Genomic DNA, 18,530 nt, shown 5'->3' on the forward strand with positions numbered 1-18,530 from the left:
AACCACCACCAACAACAACAAACAAAAAACAAAACAAACAAACAAAAAAACCAAAACCTAAAACTGGGAAATAAGGAGGAAAACAGGAAAATATACCTTTCTTTGTTTCCAATCTCTTCTTCATTCTTTAAATACATTGAGAAATCAATCACTCCAACCTGAAATTAATAAATAGATTTTTATTTAAAGAGAAGAAATTCTCCTCCACAAGTCTGGTGTGAGGCAGTCTTGTCCACCTCCACTGGCCTGAGAGATGGTAGGTCACAAGAGCACGCTGTGGGTATGGCTAGGAGGGCCTTCCAGTGATGTTTCCTTCATGATAGTGCTGACCTCAAGCAGTGGCCGACCTTTCTGCCATAATGTTCCTTCCATGCCACAGGCCCATAGCAAAGAGCAAGCTAGTTAGAGGCCTCTGAAAATAAACCCTTTCCCAACTTTGTGCTGATCCCTCACAGACTCCTGTATTTTAACACTTGGTCCCCAGATGGCATCACTGTTTGGGGAGATTATGGAACCTTTGGGTGGTACCGCCTGACTGAAAGAAATGTGATCATGTGTAAGCTTTCAGGGTTTACAGACACCCCCTTTCCCATCCTCTCCCTCTACTTGAGAGGGGCTTCCTGTTTCTGTGGTCATGCCACGCCTTCCCCACCATTAAGGACTCTAGCTCTCTGCAACCCTAAGCCAGAATAAACTTTTTCTTTTTTTTATACTTATTTATTTATTATTTATACAATATTCTGTCTGTGTGTATGTCTGCAGCCAGAAGAGGGCACCAGATCTCATTACAGGTGGTTGTGAGCCACCATGTGGTTGCTGGGAATTGAACTCAGGACCTTTGGAAGAGCAGGCAATGCTCTTAACCACTGAGCCATCTCTCCAGCCCAATAAACTCTTTTTCTGTAAGTCTCTCTGGGCGTGGTATTTCATCATAACCACAGACAAGTAACTAATACTTAAACTGTTTCTTTTTTCTTTTCTTTTCTTTTTTTTTTTTTTGTTGTTGTTGTTTTGTTTTTCAAGACAGGGTTTCTCTGTGTGTAGCCCTGGCTATCCTGTAACTCATTCTGTAGACCAGGCTGGCTCAAACTCACTGAGATCCATCTGACTCTGCCTCCCAAATGCTGGGATTAAAGGTGTGTGCCACTACTGCCCAGCTTTTTTTATTATTATTTATTATTTATGTATTTTCTTTATAAGATATGAGTGCTAGCCGGGCGGTGGTGGCGCATGCCTTTAATCCCAGCACTCGGGAGGCAGAGGCAGGCGGATCTCTGTGAGTTCGAGACCAGCCTCGTCTACAAGAGCTAGTTCCAGGACAGGCTCCAAAGCTACAGAGAAACCCTGTCTCAAAAAAAACAAAAAAAAAAAAAAACAAAAAAAAAAAAAGAAAGAAAAGAAAAAAAGATATGAGTGCTGTCTGCATATGGGCCTGCATACCAGAAGAAAGTATCAGATCTCATTGTAGATGGTAGTGAGCCACCATGTGGTTGCTGGGAATTGAACTCAGGACCTCTCGATGAGCAGCTGGTGCTCTTAACCACTGAGCAATCTCTCCAGGCCACATAAGCTGTTTCTATCGGGTGTTTAGCTAACATAACACGCAACTGAATCTTGTGTTTAGCAGCACTGTGTGCCACTTCAAGGAGCCACTCGGGTCCAGGAAGAACCAGGTGTAATGAGAACACTGGCTTGTCTTATTTGCGTTCACTCACCTGGGAGTCAAGATCCTCGCCCTTCACACACAGATTGGCATCAATGACGTTCAGACCGACCAGCAGCCCAACAATCACAGCTCCTTCTTCCTCCATCATTAGTGCGTGGTACTCGTAGAACTCACTGGAGACATCAGAACGGGGACGTCATCCCCTCCCCTCCCCCACCGTCCATCTTGTAGACATAGAAATAACCTAAGTTCCTCTAAAGTGCACTCTGAACACTTAACTTGTAAAGAGGCTTCATGTCTCCATAGGAAATTAAAGAACTGAAGGAGATAGAAAAGAAGGAACAACACTGAGGGAAGAACAAGGAAGAGCAAAAGAAGAAAGAAAAGAAGAAAGGGCATGAACGCTTATGCCTCGAATCCCAGAATCCCAGTACTCGGGAGGCTGAGACGGGGATTGCTGTGAGTTCAAGACTACCCTGCATCACAAAGTGAGTTCAGGTCAGCCTGGGCAGAAAGTTAGAACGTCGCTTTTTTTTTTTTTTTTTCTCAAGACAGGGTTTCTCTGTGTAACCACCATGGCTGTCCTGAAACTTGCTCACGTAGACCAGGTTGGCCTCAAACTCATGGAGATCCACCTGCCTCTGCCTCCAGAGATCTGGGATTAAAGGAGTGCACCACCACTGCCCAGTAGACCATGCTTTTTAAAACATTATTATTGTATATGTTTGAGTGTTTTGCCTGCATGCATCTATGTGTGCCGCATGCGTACAGTGCCCGCAGAGGCTATAAGGCGGCATCAGAGCCCCTGGAACTAGAATCATAGACAGTGTGAGCTGCCATTACGGATGCTGGGACCTGAACCCAGGTTTTCTAGAAGAGCAGCCAGTACTCTTAACAGCTGAGCCATCTCTCCTGCTTGCGGAACCTTGTCTCAGAGTCGGGAGAGAACGGAGCAACCCCGAGGCCTGGAACACTGTTTCTCAGGACTCAGTAACTGCTGCTAACCTGATGATGACACAGCCAGAGCTGAAAGTTCAGCCCCCAAGTTCATTAAGACCTTCGGAGCAGCTGGTGGTGGCAGCGCACGCCTTTAATCCCAGCACCTGGTCAGCAGAGGCAGGCGAGTCCCCATGAGTTTAAAGGACAGCCCCTAGCCAGCCAGGGCTACACAGTGATACCCTGTCACTAACAAACACATTTATTTTATGTGTTTGAGTATTTTGCTTGTGTGTATGTATGTGTACCATGTGTATGTATGCCTGGTGCCTTTGAAGGCCAGAAGAAAGCACAGCATCCCCCAGAACTAGATGGCTGTGAGCCGCTGTGTGTGTCCTGGAAACAGAACCCTGGTTCTCCGCAAGAGCAACAATTGCTCTTAGCCACTTAGCCATTTATCTAGTCCTCTAAGTGTTCTTAGCGGGAAGATGATTATCCACTAAGGACGCATGGATATAGCTACAGTCTAAGACGTGTCCACGCCAGACCTGGCCCCAGGATGGTGGTCACCTGTATCCTAGCACAAGGAAGATAGAGGCAAGAGGATCAAGAACTCAGGGTCATCCTTGGATATACAGCAAGTTCAAGATCAGTCTGTGCTATCTGAGACCCTGGTGAGTGAGTGAGTGAGAGAGAGAAAGAGAGAGAGAGAGAGAGAGAGAGAGAGAGAGAGAGAATACTGCTGAGAAACCCCAGAGCTTCAACTATGGCCACTGTCATTTAACAAATAGAAAACCTGAGACGTGAAAACAGAGTCACAGGAAAACTAAACCCAGGATGGTTTTTCCAAAACACCAGAGAGGCAGGCCGCGGGAACCAGAATAAGGGTCGCCCTGGGCCCACTCTTGAAGGCCGATTGCCTTGCTCTGAAAGTTGTCTTCAACATCTGATCTTCAATTAAACCCTGCCCAGGAGACAGCTGGAACATTCGTTAGGACACTGAAGATCTTAAGAAGAGATGTGCAATTAAACCCCAAGTCCCAATGCAAATTTGTATCCAGAAAATTACAATTCAGAGGAAGGGAATCAACTTGGAAACATGCTTAGGTTAGCCCATGTTGGGGGATAAAAAGCAAGTGGTATCTGTCCTAGGCTAGCTCCTCACTGATGCTAATCACTGCAGTGTCCTTTGCTTTCTCATTTTGCTCTTCTCTTATTTTATGGTATTTCATAGCCCTTTCTTCACCTCTTTTTGGACGACAAGCTATAAATGAAATAAAAATAAGCATGGAGTAATGACACTGACCTCAGCAGCTCCCGCTGGATAATCAAGCAACGCAGGTAATCGGCCATTTTCTTTTGCATGAGGGCTAATCGGAGCCACGCCCTAGCTCGACCCAGGGGGGTCCTGGAAAGAAGGTCCAGTTAGAAAACAGTCTTAGGGCTAAAATCACGGCCACCTGCTCCCTATCTGTGGAAGTACATGACAAAGAAAAAGGCATTTTATCATGTTTTTTTTTGATCTTTAGAATGTGTGTGTGTGTGTGTGTGTGTGCGCGTGCAAGGCAGACCCACGCTCTTTTGACCAAGAGGGCACCTGTGGGAAGCAAAGACTGGCCTTGGGATGACTTTCCTCTATCGCTTCTCCACTCTATTCTATTTCTAGGCGTGGTTTCTCAGGGAACCTGAATTGTGCTACCCAGTGGGGGCTTCTGGGCTTTGCTTGTCTGCCTCCTCGCCCAGCAGCACCTAGTTTTTTGTTTTTGTTTTTTTTTTTAAGATTTATTTATTTATTATGTATACAACATTCTGCCTCCATGTATACCCGCATGCCAGAAGAGGGCACCAGATCTCATTACAGATGGTTGTGAGCCACTATGTGGTTGCTGGGAATTGAACTCGGGACCTCTGGAAGAGCAGCAATGCTCTTAACCTCTGAGCCATGTCTCCAGCCCCAGCACCTAGTTTTTGCATGGATTCTGAAGATATAAACGCAGGTGTTCATGCCCGTGTAGCTCAGCACTTTACCCACCGAGCGATCTTCTTTTATCTTATTTTATGTGTATGGGTGTTTTGCACACATCTATAATGTATACAGTGCCTAGAGAGGCAAGAAGGCACTGGATCCCCTGGTGGCAATATAAACAGTCGTGAGCCACCACGTGGGTGCTGACAAATCAAACCCACGTCCTCTCAAATAGCCGAGCCCTCTCTCTAGCCCCATATGCTAGTTTTTTTGAGCAAGCAATTCTACCTTTAAGAGGTCAGCGAAACCTGCTCTGGTAATGTGGGGTTTTTGTTTTTTTGAGATTTTATTTTTATTTATGTATGTGTTTGCCTGAATGTATGCTTGTGTACCATGTGGGTGCAGAATCTGCCCGCGGAGGCCAGAGTGGGTATAAGAACCCCAAGACTAGAAATACAGATGATTATGAGCCACCACGTGGGTGCTAGGGTCGAACACAGGTTCCTTGGAAGAGTAGCTGCTGCTCTTAACCATTGAGCAACCTCTCCAACCTCAAGTTATTAAGTACCACTGTATGCTTTGGAAGAAAGAACCCTCTGAACATTACCTCTATAGGACGTATTATATCACAGTAGAATGGGCCTTCATATCTACAATATGACACCATGGCACATGAGTGTCCATGCGCGCGCACACACACACACAGATACATACAGACATAAATGGGGGGGGGATGACTAAGTCATCTTATTCGTAAGGATTAAGGGTGGTGAGATGGCTCAGTGGGTAAAGGGTGCTTGCCAAACAATCCTGATGGCCTGAGGTCCAGCCTCAGATCCCACAGTGCCAGAAGCCTAACCCTGAAAGTTGTCCTCTGACCACCATGGCACCCACATGCCCTCACTCCCACATATACACATCACACATATGTTCTCATGTGTGAGCACACACACACACGGACACAAGTAACAATATTTAACAGGTAAAAGAATGGCGGAGCCAGACATGATGGCACATGCTTTAGTCCCAGCACTCTGGAGGCACAGGCAGGCAGAACTCTGAGTTCGAGGCCAGCCTGGTCTACATCGCGAGTCCCAAGACAGCCAGAGCTACATAACGAAACCCCAGCTCAGGAAAACAACAAGCTCACAGCAGTGGTGCACGCCAGGGTTCGGGAGGTGGGTGAGCTTGAGGCCAGCCTGGTCTACAGAGTGGGCTCCAGGACAGTCAGGGCTGCACAGAAAAACCCTGTCTCAAAAAAAAAAAAAAAAAAAAAAAAGTTCTTACCCAAAATAAGTTTTCAACATTTATGATTTCTGAGCCAGAATGCACCAGCTCTCTCTGGCTTTTTTTTTTTTTTTTTTTTTGATTTTGACAGGAACTCACTCTGTGGCCCAGGCTGGCCCTGAACATACAGAGATTTACCTAGCTTGGCCTCCCCACTGGTGTCTCAGTGGCTAATTCTTAATCCTTGAGGAAGGGACTTAGGGACATTTAACGAAGGAAACTGTGTGCTGAGTTACAGACTGGGCGGGGCTTTGGGGGAAGAAAAGGAAGCAGTGCTTAGACTGAGGAGCAAGAGGCCGACACATGAACTTCTCGGGATGAGCAACCATAATACTTACTTAAGGCCAGGCAAATCCCGGACACTTGCTCCGATTTCCTCTGCTTCTGGATACAGCTTCTCCACCAGTTCCAGAGGGCCCCAAATAGTTTTATTATAACTCAAAAATGATTTTCTCACTGGAAAAAATATAAAGTACAATTTCAACTAGTGAAATGGGATAACATCATCTTGAGTGTTTAGCTAGAGATCTGGAGAGACGGTTCAGGGGCTGACAGTGCCTGTTCTTCAGGCACGAGGAGGACTGAGCAAATCCCAGCACCCACGTGACGAGCTGGGTATGGCTGTGTGTGCCTGTAACCACAGTGTTGGAGGGTGGAGATGGCAGTCCTGAGGGTTTGCTGGCTAACCTGCCCAAGTGAACCTATGAGCTTCCAGTTCAGTGAGAGAGCCTGTGTTAAGACAGAAAGACACTGTCCTTCTCTGGCATGCATACACACACCTATAATCCTAGCTCTATGAAAGGCTGAGACATGGAGGTCAGAAGTTGACGTCCTGTCTCAATATAAAGGAAAGAAGGCTTGAGACATACCTCAGTGGTAGGGCATTTGCTCAGTACGCACAGGGTCGGAGGTTAACACCTAGCACTGTCAGAAGTAAGTTAATGTGTAGACACATATGTACATACACATATCATTGGCTGTTCTTCCATATCAGGAACATCCAAGTAACTGAACGACGGCCTGAGCCTTTCTTTACCAACACCAAAATAAAAAGATTGGATGGCCCAAGCAGGGCGACCTTCATAAGTCTATTAAGTAAATCAAGCACAGAGCCAGGTATGGGGGCACACACCTGGAATCCTAGCACTTGGGAGGTCACGGCAGAAGAGTCAAGTTTAAGCCATGGACTACAGAGAAAGTTCAAGATCAGTTGGGAAACTCTGCAGCATCTTGTCTCAAAATTTCTGAGAAACGTTCAGAGTTTTGAAGGCACAGGAGATGAGTTCAGTGGCAGAGGCCAGCCTAGAACGCACGAGGCCCTGGGTTGAGTCTCCAGCACCGAAAGCAAAGGGGAGCACAGTAAAGGTGGCTTCCTTCTAAATACCTGCAGCTGCAGCTTCTAGTCTGACGTCAGGTGGCATAAAAACATTTGGGCTGGGGATACAATTCAGCTGGTAGACTGCTTGCCCACCATGCAGGAAGCCTTGGGTTTGAGCCTAGTGCTGCGTGAAAACCTGAATGCCATAGCCTAAGCCTATAATCAGGGAGGCGGGAAGTGCTTGCAGCCGGATCAAGAGTTCAAGGCCAGCCTGGTCGGTGTGTTTAGGACAGTCAAAGTCACAGGAAGACGCTCAGCCTCAAAAACCAAAACAAGTAAACAACAAAAAAAAAAAAATAGTTCAAGGTCACCAGGTATAATTGTAGATGCCTTTAATCCCAGTGCTCAGGAGGCAGAGACAGGGGGATTTCTGTGAGTTTGAGGCCAGCGTGGTCTACAAAGCAACTTCAAGGACAGCCAGGGATACGTAGAGACCCTGTCTCAACCTCCCACCCCCAAAAAGTTCAAGGTCACCGTCAGTTACACAGCAAGTATGCTACAAGAGAGACTGAGTCTCGGACTGCTATTGAGGACAAGGGTTTGGTTCCCAACCATTTTATCAGGTGGTTCCAGGGGATCTGATGCCCTCTTCTGGTGTCTTTGAGCACTGCATGCAGGCAGTGCACAGGCAAATGTAATCATTAAAATAAAACAACCAGACTTTCTGGAGATACAGTGTGGCTATCATCCGCATCCCCTAAGCAAGGACGGCCACCAAGAGCAACTTTACTGTGGGGAGAAAAATCCCAAGGCTAAAATGGCTTTGCAGTGATGCATAAGGATAAACCTGTGACCACAGCGATGTATAACTATTCACTGAGGTTATAAAATAAAGGATAATACTTCCTGAAAGTAATTTAAAATTCAGCTATTTTGACCATGATTATTAAATTCCAATTCAGCAATTTAGGGGAGAAGAAAGAATTTTTATCACTGCCATAAAACAAAACAAAAAACCCTAAGCCAAAACATAAATAGAGGCAGGCTGGAGAGCTGGCTCCTGAGTAAGGCATCCCCCTGCAAGCTTGACCCTGACTTCAATCCCCAGGTCATGCAGTGGGAGGGAAGAACTGAACTGCAAGTTGTCCTCTGGCCCCCAGTCACACCCTGGAACATAACTGAAGCCTCCTTGATGCAATCACAGCACCTGGAAGACGGACTGAGAAGATGACCCGGGGTAAGAGAATGAACAGCTCTGTCAGAGGACCTGAGTGAGCTCCCACTACCACCTGCAACTCCAGCTCCACGGGATCTAACGCCTTAGGCCTCCAGCATCTGCATTCACGAATACACACCCCTCCACACACACATACACCCGCATAGACATACGTAATTTAAAAAAGTTTAAAAATCCTTTTTAAAACTATCTGTGGGCTGGACAGTTAAGAGCCCTTGCTGTTCCTCCAGAGGTATAGAATTAGGTTCCCAGCGTTGAGGTGAGAAGGCCCCAACCTTTTCTAACTCTCTTCTGGCATCCTTGGGTAACCTCACACACACAGTATACAGACATATAAGTCAGATTCTGCTGTTGTGAACACCCCAGCCAACACAGGCAGCCTCCAACTTACGCTGTAGCTCAAGATGGTCTTAACTACCTGATCTTCCTGCCTCCACCCTCCACGAGCTGGGATTACAGGTAGGCACTCCTAAACCTGGCTTAATTGTTACTTTAAGTCAAAGGATCGTTATTACCCAGTATATATTAAAAGCAGACTATTAAACAGCAGGTCTGTCAGCTTATTTTCTGTTGCACAGGTACACATGGAGGCCAGAGGTTAGCCTTGGCTGGCATCCCCAAGAGCCATCCACCTTGGGTTTTGAGGCAGTCTCCCCTGCTGAGACCATCCCCCACTAAGTTAGCTGAGCTCCAGGGATCCTCCTGCCTCTGCCTCCCCAGTACAGGGATTACAAGCGTGCTACCACATCTAGCTTGCTATGTGGTTACTAGGAATCAAACTGAGTCCTCAAACTTAACTGACTGAGCCGCCTCCCTAGCCCGCTATCCTGTGTTTCATCCCACATGAAGTTCTGAGTTCCCCTTGATAAAGCTCTCTGTCCTCTGCACAGAGAAGGCTCCTGTTGAGGACCAGCCGCAATAAAAATCCCACTGTTTCAGCCCCTGGGAAGCTTGGGGTACACGCCAAGGATCAGGACAGTCTGGGCTATTTGCCATGTCCTTGTCTCAGAACAAAACTACCATTCCAGCATGGTGGAGCACATCTTTAACCCCAGCCCTGGGAAGGCAGAGGTATGTGGACTTCTGGGAGTTGAAAGCCAGCTTGGTGTATACAGTGAGTCCCAGGCTAGCCAAGGCTACATACACAGAGACCCTTAAAGCCCACACATTTCCCATGTAATGACCTTCCATATGAGCTGCGTAGCAGAGGGTCATTGTTGGAGGTCATTGTTTCTATGGCAACCTGGTTCGGAGGACACTTTCCCACACACCCCCATGCACTGAAGGCCTTTCTAGCTCAACAATCTACTTTGGCTGATTTCTTCAACAGGGTTCAGACTTCTAATGAGTTCACGCCAGCACCACCACTCAGTTTCTGTTCCAAAGGAAATCTAAGGCTGGCGAGATGGCTTGGCGGGTAGAGGCACCTGCCCGCCCTTTGACCTTTATGTTCGTGTGCACATGTGTGTATATATGTGTGAGTGTGCGTGTGTGTGTGTAAATAAGTGTAATCATTATTTAAATATTACCCAAGAAAATAAAAACTAGTTCAAGGGTGAACATCTAAAAAACCTGTCATCAGGCCAAGCATGGTGGCACACACCTTTAATCCTAGAGCTTGGGAGGCAGAGGCAGACAGATCTTTGTTGAGTTCAAGACCAGCCTGGTGTATACAGTGAGTTCCAGGCCAGCCAGGGTTATACAGGAATCCAGCATGTTTTTCACCAATTATTTTAAAAACATTTCCTTTCTGAAGATCATCTACTAGGAAATCAACACATTCAAATTTTTTTTTAATTATTATTATTGTGGGTATGGGTGTGGCGTGGCCACAAGAACTTCACAGGGTTCTTTATCTCTCTTTCATCCTAACCTGGGCTCCAAAGAGCAAACTCGCCTTCTGGCTCATGTGGCAAGGCCTTTACTCACAACGCCATCCCACTAGCCCGGCAGTTTCTTAAAACGCAGAACAACAACAGCTACAGCCTCAAAGCTATGTCTAAGGATATTTAGGGCGCAGAGAGAGGGGCTGTAAGAACTGATTTTTGAAGTCTCGGGATACCTTTAAGGCCGTGTTTCAGGCAGTGCTCCATAACCACGAAGAACTGCTGCAGAGGGGGGTAGTCCGAGTCCAGGGTGCGGCCAAAGCTCAGGGCAGACTCAATGAGTCCTTTGATGCTCAACTTAGCCATGTTTAACAAGTTGGCTCTCTCCACAGCTGTGGGGTCTTTTGTAGCTGAAAAGCACAAGGAAAGTCCAACGTCATTCCCAGGACAGGACAATGACAAGCACACAAATCTGCCCCGGCCCATGGAAACCAACACCGTTTGCTTTCCTGTGGTTGCCAATCGGATATCTCCTCAGACCAAGGTGCCATGACGTGACCTCCTTATTTCTCTTGCACAAGCCACAGCAAAATGCTATGTCCACTGCGGCCAATGCTTAGGATTTATCCCCAAGGCTCCACACAAGAAATGAGCTTTCTTTTCTGGGCTGGGAAGATGGCTCAGAGGGAGAGGTACTTGTGTGCGGGCCTGACCACCTGAGCTCCATCCAGAGCCCTCAAGGTGGAAGGAAAGGATACCTCTGGGGAGTTGTTCTCTGACCACCACTTACAGACTCACACGCAAGCATGCGTACACACACACACATAGACCATCACCAACCAGCCCTGGCATAGCTGTGTCTACTGATACATATGCTTAAAATTTTGTTGTTTGTTTTTTGAGACAGGGTTTCTCTATGTAGACCAGGCTGTCCTGGAATTCACTCTGTAGACCAGGCTAGCCTGGAACTCATATAGATTCGCCTGCCTCTGCTTCTGAGTGCTGGGATTGATTAAAGGCATGCACCACTACCACCTGGCTTTAAAAGTCTTATAAATGGTGGACAGTGGGTATGGTCTAATGATTTCCAAGAATAGAGGCTGAAGGGAAGGGCTATTAAGAGCATTGGCTATTCTTCCAAAGGACCACAATTTGGCTCCCAGCATCCACTGGGATGATTTAACTATAGCTCCAGCACTAGGAGGTCCTACAGCCCATTCTGGTCGAACATTTGCGCGCGCGCACACACACACACACACACCTTTATTTCAAAAAGTTCAAAATACACTAGTAACAAAATAAAAGGTAAAGTTATCAGATTCCAGAATCTCCCAAAACACACATCACAGGGGGAAACAAAACAAAACAAAATAAACCTCTGACAAATATAAGGTTAAAGAAAAAAAACAGCTCAATCCCAGGTGGAAGGCTGTGCCTTTAACCTTAGCAACTGGGAAGTTAAGTTCCAGGCCAGGCAGGGTTCGTTAGTGTCTCAAAAGACAAGCTGGGGAGGCAGAGGCAGGCGGATCTCTGTGAGTTCGAGACCAGCCTGGTCTACAGAGCTAGTTCCAGGACAGGCTCCAAAGCCACAGAGAAACCCTGTCTCGAAAAACCAAAAAAATAAATAAATAAAAAGACAAGCTGGGCAGTGGTGGCGCACGCTTTTAATTCCAGCACTCGGGAGGCAGAGGCAGGCGGGATTTCTGTGAGTTCAAGGCCAGCCTGGTCCACAAGAACTAGTTCCAGGGGGCTGGAGAGATGGCTCAGTGGTTAAGAGCACTGGCTGCTCTCCCAGAGGTCCTGAGTTCAATTCCCAGCACCCACATGGTGGCTCATAGCCATCTATAATGAGATCTGGTGCCCTCTTCTGGCCTGCAAGCACACATGGAAGGAATGTTGTATACAAAATAAATAACTAAATCTTAAAAAAAAAAAAAAGCTACAGAGAAACCCTGTCTCGAAAAACAACAACAAAACAAAAAAAGACACAACTTCCAAAAAGAAAAGAAAGACAAAAAGAAATAAAAAATCTAGTACCAGCTGGAAAGAGAGCGCAGGTGTTTCAACATGGTTTTACATCTACTGCTCTTCTGGCGGACCCAGGAATCCCAGCACCTATGGCAACTGCTTAACAGTTCCCAGGGGATTCAACACCTAGAGGCCCCTACACTCAGGTACGCACCATTAAAAGTGCTTTTAAAAATCATCTGTTTACCCAACACTTCAAACACTGCCAAGAGGCAGAAATATTTTCTGCAAAGATGGTAAAACTGAGATGTGAAAAACAAAGCATTTAGCTAACATTTTATAATCCCCAAATATCTCTGGGCGCAGTGGTGTGCTTTAATCTCAACATTTGTGAGGGAGAGATGTGTGTGTGTGTGTGATCTGAATTTGGGCCAGCCTTTAATCCCAACATTTGTGAGGGAGAGACCGGGGTGTGTGAGAGAGAAAGAGTGAGAGAGAGGGAGATCTGAGTTTGAGGCCAGCCTATGCTGTATAGTGAGACATGTTTTTGTTTTTTTTTTTTAAAAAAAAACACCTTCAAATAAATAACAAATCAGGTGGTTACGGAGTTCATTAGATCGGTTTGCGCTATTTAGTGGCGCACTGTCTTAAAACTAAAGAGCTGGGCGGGAGGCTCATTCCAGAACTAGGGAGCCAGACGCAGGAGGATCTCTGTTCTTCCTGCTCTGCATAGCGAGCTCCTGGACATCCAGGATTATAGTCATAGGGAGAGCCTGTCTCAAAACAAAACAAAAGTCCATTTTTCTGGTACTGTGGTAAAAAGCAAACCAAGCAAAAAAGCAGAGTTCCCCCGTGCTCTGGTCCTCTATTATGATTTGGATTTCAGCTCCCTAGGCTGAATCCTGACTCCGAATCCTCCGCAATCTAAAACTGGCAGGCTGGATAGTGAAGGATGTTCACGCACCATCTCCTCCACTCGGCGGTGGTGTGATTCCCTCTCCCCACTCCCACCCTCGCGGTGAAACCACCTGACGTTTCATAATCGGCAGCATTCTCTTTTTAGAGTGTTCATCACAACCTGTAACCTGCAGCGGACGAGCCTAGGAGGGCGGCTGTGCAGCAGAGGCCGCAGGTGGAGCCGGCAGCCGCGCTCCCCGGCAGTCCCTAGAGCCGACCCGGCTCTCTCGGCGTCCCCAGCAGCTGGCACCGGAGGCCCCACGGGCGCGCTTCCGGGGCTTAGCACCGCACCGATCCCCTCCCCAGCCCTCCGTCCACCACCAGCGAGACTGGGAAGCCATCTCGGTCCCCGGACGCCGCGGTCCCCGCCCGTCCATTGGCCCCAGCAGCCAGGCCCCAGAGCGGGCGGGGCGCAGGGATGCGGGCGGGCGCGCGTTGCCATAGCGACCCCGGGAGCTCCCTTGCCCCCCGATGATTGCGCGGCCCCGGCGGTGGATGGTGATCCCGGGTGCTGCCCTTACCCATGGCGACGGTGCGTATCGGACACGGGCTCTCCGGGCGGGTCAGCAGCTCCCCGCAGGCGCGCCGCGGCCACCGCGTCTGACTCGGCTCGGTGCGGTCACAGCGCCCCTGGTGGCGGGAGGGCGCCAGGGCCGCGCGAAACCGGTCCCCGCGGATCATCCCCGCCTGAGCGACCCTGGCGCGACAGGGAAAGCGTGGCAGGGACCTGGAGACGGGGCTCTGGGACTGCAGCACAGCGCCAAGGGTGGCTGTAAAAGGGGCCTCAAGTCACCTGCAAACGTTCTATTCACGCAGGTTGGATGGGCTTAATAGAACTCACCGGGCGGCTCCCTTTGATCTTGACAAACCCGGAGCAGGCCGCCAGATTTTAGAAAACCTCACACAATTAACAGAGCCGGAGCTGTATGCAATTCCAGCATTTGGGAGATAGGAGGTAGAAGGATCCGTAGTTGAAGATCAGGCTCAGGGACATAATGGGATTGAAACCAGCCTAGTCTCTAAAAAAAAAAAAAAAAAAAAAAAAAAAAACAAGACAATTTTAAGACGCAGGAGCTCCACTGAAGTCCGGGTGCGGTGGCGATCACTGCTAGTCCCAGCACTCGCGCAGAGGTGGAAGCCAGAAGATTGCTGGGAACTCAGGGTTACTTTGAGCTACATAGCAAGTGCCAGCTCCTCCAAGACTGTCCCAAATGACAAAATGTAATGCTTTATAGGAGGGTATGGTGGACCTGTAAATACCAACTCTCAGGTGGAAGCGAGATGACGTGGAGTGCTTTAGCGCTAAAAATCCTTTCCAGGAGGAGGCGTAAACAAAGTCTGCCCAACCCTCCTAAAATCCCAAGGACAAACGGAGGTACAGTCGCCCAAAGCGATTCACCCTGAAGAAACAGTGAGCAACGGGGAGACGTGTAGGTGATCTTGAAACTGTATGGATGATCACACACACACACACACACACACACACACACACACACACACACACACCTCCCACATGGACAGGACACCACAGCCAGAGATACACAGAAACCCTGCCGAGGTAAAAACAAAAACCTATCCATGAAATCCACAGCTAGGTAGAAAAATTATTCTTTCTTCAGCTGTTTCTTACTTCCCCATACCTAGTAATAAAAAGACATTTCATCCCTTGCCTATAGCGATGGGCAGGCCTTACAGACGCAGAGGCAGCTGTTAATACCTCACAGAGCACTACCCTCCTCTCCCCTGCAGGCGCTAGGATCTCCAGGCTTTCCAGAGCAAAGGTCAGCAGATCTTCCGGATGCCTGGCTCCAGCTGACTCTTCTTTAATCGTTGCCAGGAAACTGGAAGTTCTGACTCAGGTCTGCGCCCTGAGGACTGGGAAGCCATCAGGTTAGGGCTGGCTACTATGTCTTCACGCTGGGATTAAAGGTGTGTGGGCCACAACTGACCAGCAAGGGTTACCTTAAATTTACTTGAGTAAAGTCAAACTTTTTCTCTAAAATTTCTCAAAATTTCCACCACTAGGTCTAGGAATTGTGCTGGATCTGATCTCACTGCAATGAAACCAGGAACTAAACTTGACATTTCTACCAGCTGTGTGCAACTTTGGCTGTTCTTTCTTGGGATGCTTGGAAGTGAGAATTTCCTCATTATTTTATTACTGTCTTGTAGGTATGTGGATGAATATTGGGCTTATTCTGTGTTTATGTTACTGTGGGGACCACCCTTCCTCATGGTTTGAGATTCGTTTTTTTTAAGACTTATTTTTTTATTTTTAAATATTTATTTATCTATTATGTATACAATAGTCTGTGTGTATGCCTGTAGGCCAGAAGAGGGCACCAGACCACATTACAGATGGTTGTGAACCACCATGTGGTTGCTGGGACTTGAACTCAGGACCTTTGGAAGAGAAGGCAATGCTCTTAACCTCTGAGCCATCTCTCCAGCCCCAAGACTTATTTATTATGTATACAGTGTTCTGCCTACACACCAGAAAAGGGCACCAGATGTCATTATAGATGGTTTTGAGCCACTAGGGTCCTCTGAAGAAGTCAGTGATCTTTGTTTTTTGTTTTTCGAGACAGGGTTTCTCTGTGTTGCTTTGGAGCCTGTCCTGGAACTAGCTCTTGTAGACCAGGCTGGCCTCAAACTCCCAGAGATCCACCTGTCTCTGCCTCCCCAGTACTGGGATTAAAGGTGTGTGCCTCCACTGTTCGGCAGAGCAGCCAATCCTCTCTTAACCTCTGAGCTATCTCTCCAGCCCACTTTTGAGATTTGTAAAGACCTTGTTCAAGTCTTTTATCTTTTTCCTTACTATCTTAGATTTACTATTATATAGTAGTCTTACTCTTACTTGCTTTTCCGTGTTCTCATTGTCCTCTGCTTAGTCCTTCTCTCTCTTACCATGTGCACTCCAGGAATCTAACTTAGTTCATCTGGCTTGCCTTTACCCCGAACCATCTCCACGACCCTGGTTTCAGTGTCTCGTTGGCATGCACGTCTGTGCATCACACATGTGTCTGGGGCCTGGGTAGGCCAGAAGAAGTCATCAGATCCGTTTAGACTCAGTGCACCCACATGGCGGTTCACTGGCTGTCACTCCAGTCTCCGTGAATCCAGTGACCTCCTCTATCTGCCATCCCGACACCAGGTACACATGCAGCATACAAACATACAGGTCAAACACCCATGCACATAAAAGCAAATTTTTAAAAGTTGAAATACAAACTGAATTGTTCGTTTTTTCCCTTCTATAAATGATGAGTAAAAAGGCTCAGGAGTCTACGTCCTTCCAGAAAAATCAAGTAAGATGAAGTACATGTTGTAAAGGACCAGGAGAGCATTAGGCACGGCAGCACATGCCTGCAATCCCTACACTCACCATTTCTGCAATGTTTGGGACCAGGTAGGTCTTCAATGTAAGTTTGGGCCTAGCCATGGCCACATAACAAGATCCTTTCTCAATAGGTAAATAAATAATATAAAATATACTGCAGCCTGTGGGAGCCTAGGCAGTTTAGATGCTCACCTTACTAGACCTGGATGGAGGTGGGTGGTCCTTGGACTTCCCACAGGGCAGAGAACCCTGATAGCTCTTTGGGCTGACGAGGGAGGGGGACTTGATTGGGGGAGGGGGAGGGGGAGGGAAATGGGAGGCGGTGGCGGGGAAGAGACAGAAATCTTTAATAAATAAATTTAAATATATATATATATATATATATATATATATATATATATATATACTGCAGCCATCAAGTAGAACCTGGAGGACACACAGGGTCACTAGAGATTGGGGGTGTAGCTCAATTGGTAGTGTGCTTGTCTCAGATGCATGAAACCCCGGGTTCAATCCCCAGCACCGTATGAACTGTGGGTAGTGTATATTTGTAATCACAGCTCTCAGGAGGAAGAATCGGGTTAGGCTCATCCTCAGTCTGAGGCTGGACTCTGACTCAATGGGGGGGGGGGGCTCTTAGCAGCCTCTTCTAGAAACCTACCCTTAAAGTGAGGGGAGAAGGGGAAACATCAGAGAACAAAACTTGACCCGTTACCAAACCAGGCCTGTTTTATCTGAGTCACCCAACAGTCAGCTCTGCGAGTGTAGTCCCGTTCCAGCTGAGGATGGAGACGGGTGAGCACGTAAAGGGAAGCGCAGCGGCTGGCAGGCACCGCCCTACGAACTCACCTACATTAGCATCATGGCCTCCTCCATGCATCTTACATGCCAGGCCCAGCCTCAAACTTGTGATCCTCCTGCCTCAGCCCTCCTGAGTGACGAGACTAAAACTGGTGGCTTTCAGGACTGGCTAGACAGTAACTAGGCCAGGCTATGTGGGTTAGGTCTCGGGAGAAGCAGCGGTTGTCGATGATGACAGCTGGGCCAGAGGAGTCAGGTGAAGCTAGTAAGCCAGGGGAGATTTTTCCCTTGTTTCCAAGTAGGCCCCAGAAATGGGGCTACAGAAAGGCATTTTATCTTCATGGGCCCTTGCTCCGACACACAGCATTGTTGAGGTATAGAAGACCTCATTTGGGCTTAACTCCAACCCCAAAGCTCAAAGCACAGAAACATCTATGCAGAAAACATACAACTCTTTCACATAACTAAGTGACAAGAATTGGGGCTGGAGGTGGCTCAGTGGTTAAGGGCACCTGTTGCCTTCACAGAGAACCTAGGTCTCATTCCTAGCACCATGTTGGGAGGCTCACAACAGACTATAATTCCAGCTCCAAGGCATTGCCATCCTCTTCTGCCCTCAGAAGGCACCTGTACACACACACACACACACACACACACACACACACACTTATAAAAAAAAAAAACTGGGGGCTGGAGAGATGGCTCAGAGGTTAAGAGCATTGCCTGCTCTTCCAAAGGTCCTGAGTTCAATTCCCAGCAACCACATGGTGGCTCACAACCATCTGTAATGAGGTCTGGTGCCCTCTTCTGGCCTGCAGGCATATACACAGACAGAATATTAGGTACATAAAAAAATAAATAAATATTAAAAAAAAAAAAAACTTTAAAAATCTTTCTGTTTGGCTCCTCCCAGGAGCTGAAATCGTTTCCAGCTTCCTGCTCTCATAACAGCCTAAGGATATTTAAGCAATGAGAGTTAACTCTTCAATCTGCTGCCAACTCTCTTCTTGCTGGGTGGTGGCGCACACCATTAATCCCAGCACTCGGGAGGCAGAGGCAGGTGGATCTCTGAGTTCAAGGCCAGTCTGGTCTACAGAGTGAGTTCCAGCACAGGCTTCAAAGCTACAGAAAAATCCTGTCCAGGAAAACCAAAAACAAACAAACAAATACACGAAACAAAAAAACCTTTCTTCTTTATGCGGCTTTGGTCCCGGTGCTTTATCTCAGC

The 18,530-nt window shown here is 47.5% G+C and overlaps 1 protein-coding gene across 5 annotated transcripts in view; it reads right to left on the reverse strand.

Moving 5' to 3' along the window:
* Positions 1-14,027, reverse strand: part of Rufy2 (RUN and FYVE domain containing 2) — a 35,549-nt gene extending 21,522 nt beyond the window's left edge. For 2 of the 5 annotated variants that reach the window (XM_041656110.1, XM_041656114.1), the window contains exons 1-6: positions 13,683-13,886; positions 10,473-10,646; positions 6,194-6,311; positions 3,909-4,010; positions 1,716-1,839; positions 97-158 (exon numbers count right to left, since the gene is read on the reverse strand). In XM_041656110.1, the coding sequence (XP_041512044.1) occupies positions 97-158; positions 1,716-1,839; positions 3,909-4,010; positions 6,194-6,311; positions 10,473-10,646; positions 13,683-13,842 (740 nt within the window). In that variant the 5' untranslated portion in view covers positions 13,843-13,886. Of the gene's footprint in view, positions 1-96; positions 159-1,715; positions 1,840-3,908; positions 4,011-6,193; positions 6,312-10,472; positions 10,647-13,282; positions 13,648-13,682; positions 13,889-14,002 lie in introns of those variants that run through there. The other 3 variants (XM_041656112.1, XM_041656111.1, XM_041656113.1) reach the window with 3 other exon arrangements.
* Positions 14,028-18,530: the final 4,503 nt, after the last annotated feature.

The sequence above is a fragment of the Microtus oregoni genome, unplaced genomic scaffold (genome assembly GCF_018167655.1).
Source record: "Microtus oregoni isolate MIOR12 unplaced genomic scaffold, Mior012 000007F_ref0000211, whole genome shotgun sequence".
NCBI classification, from domain to species: Eukaryota; Metazoa; Chordata; class Mammalia; order Rodentia; family Cricetidae; genus Microtus; species Microtus oregoni.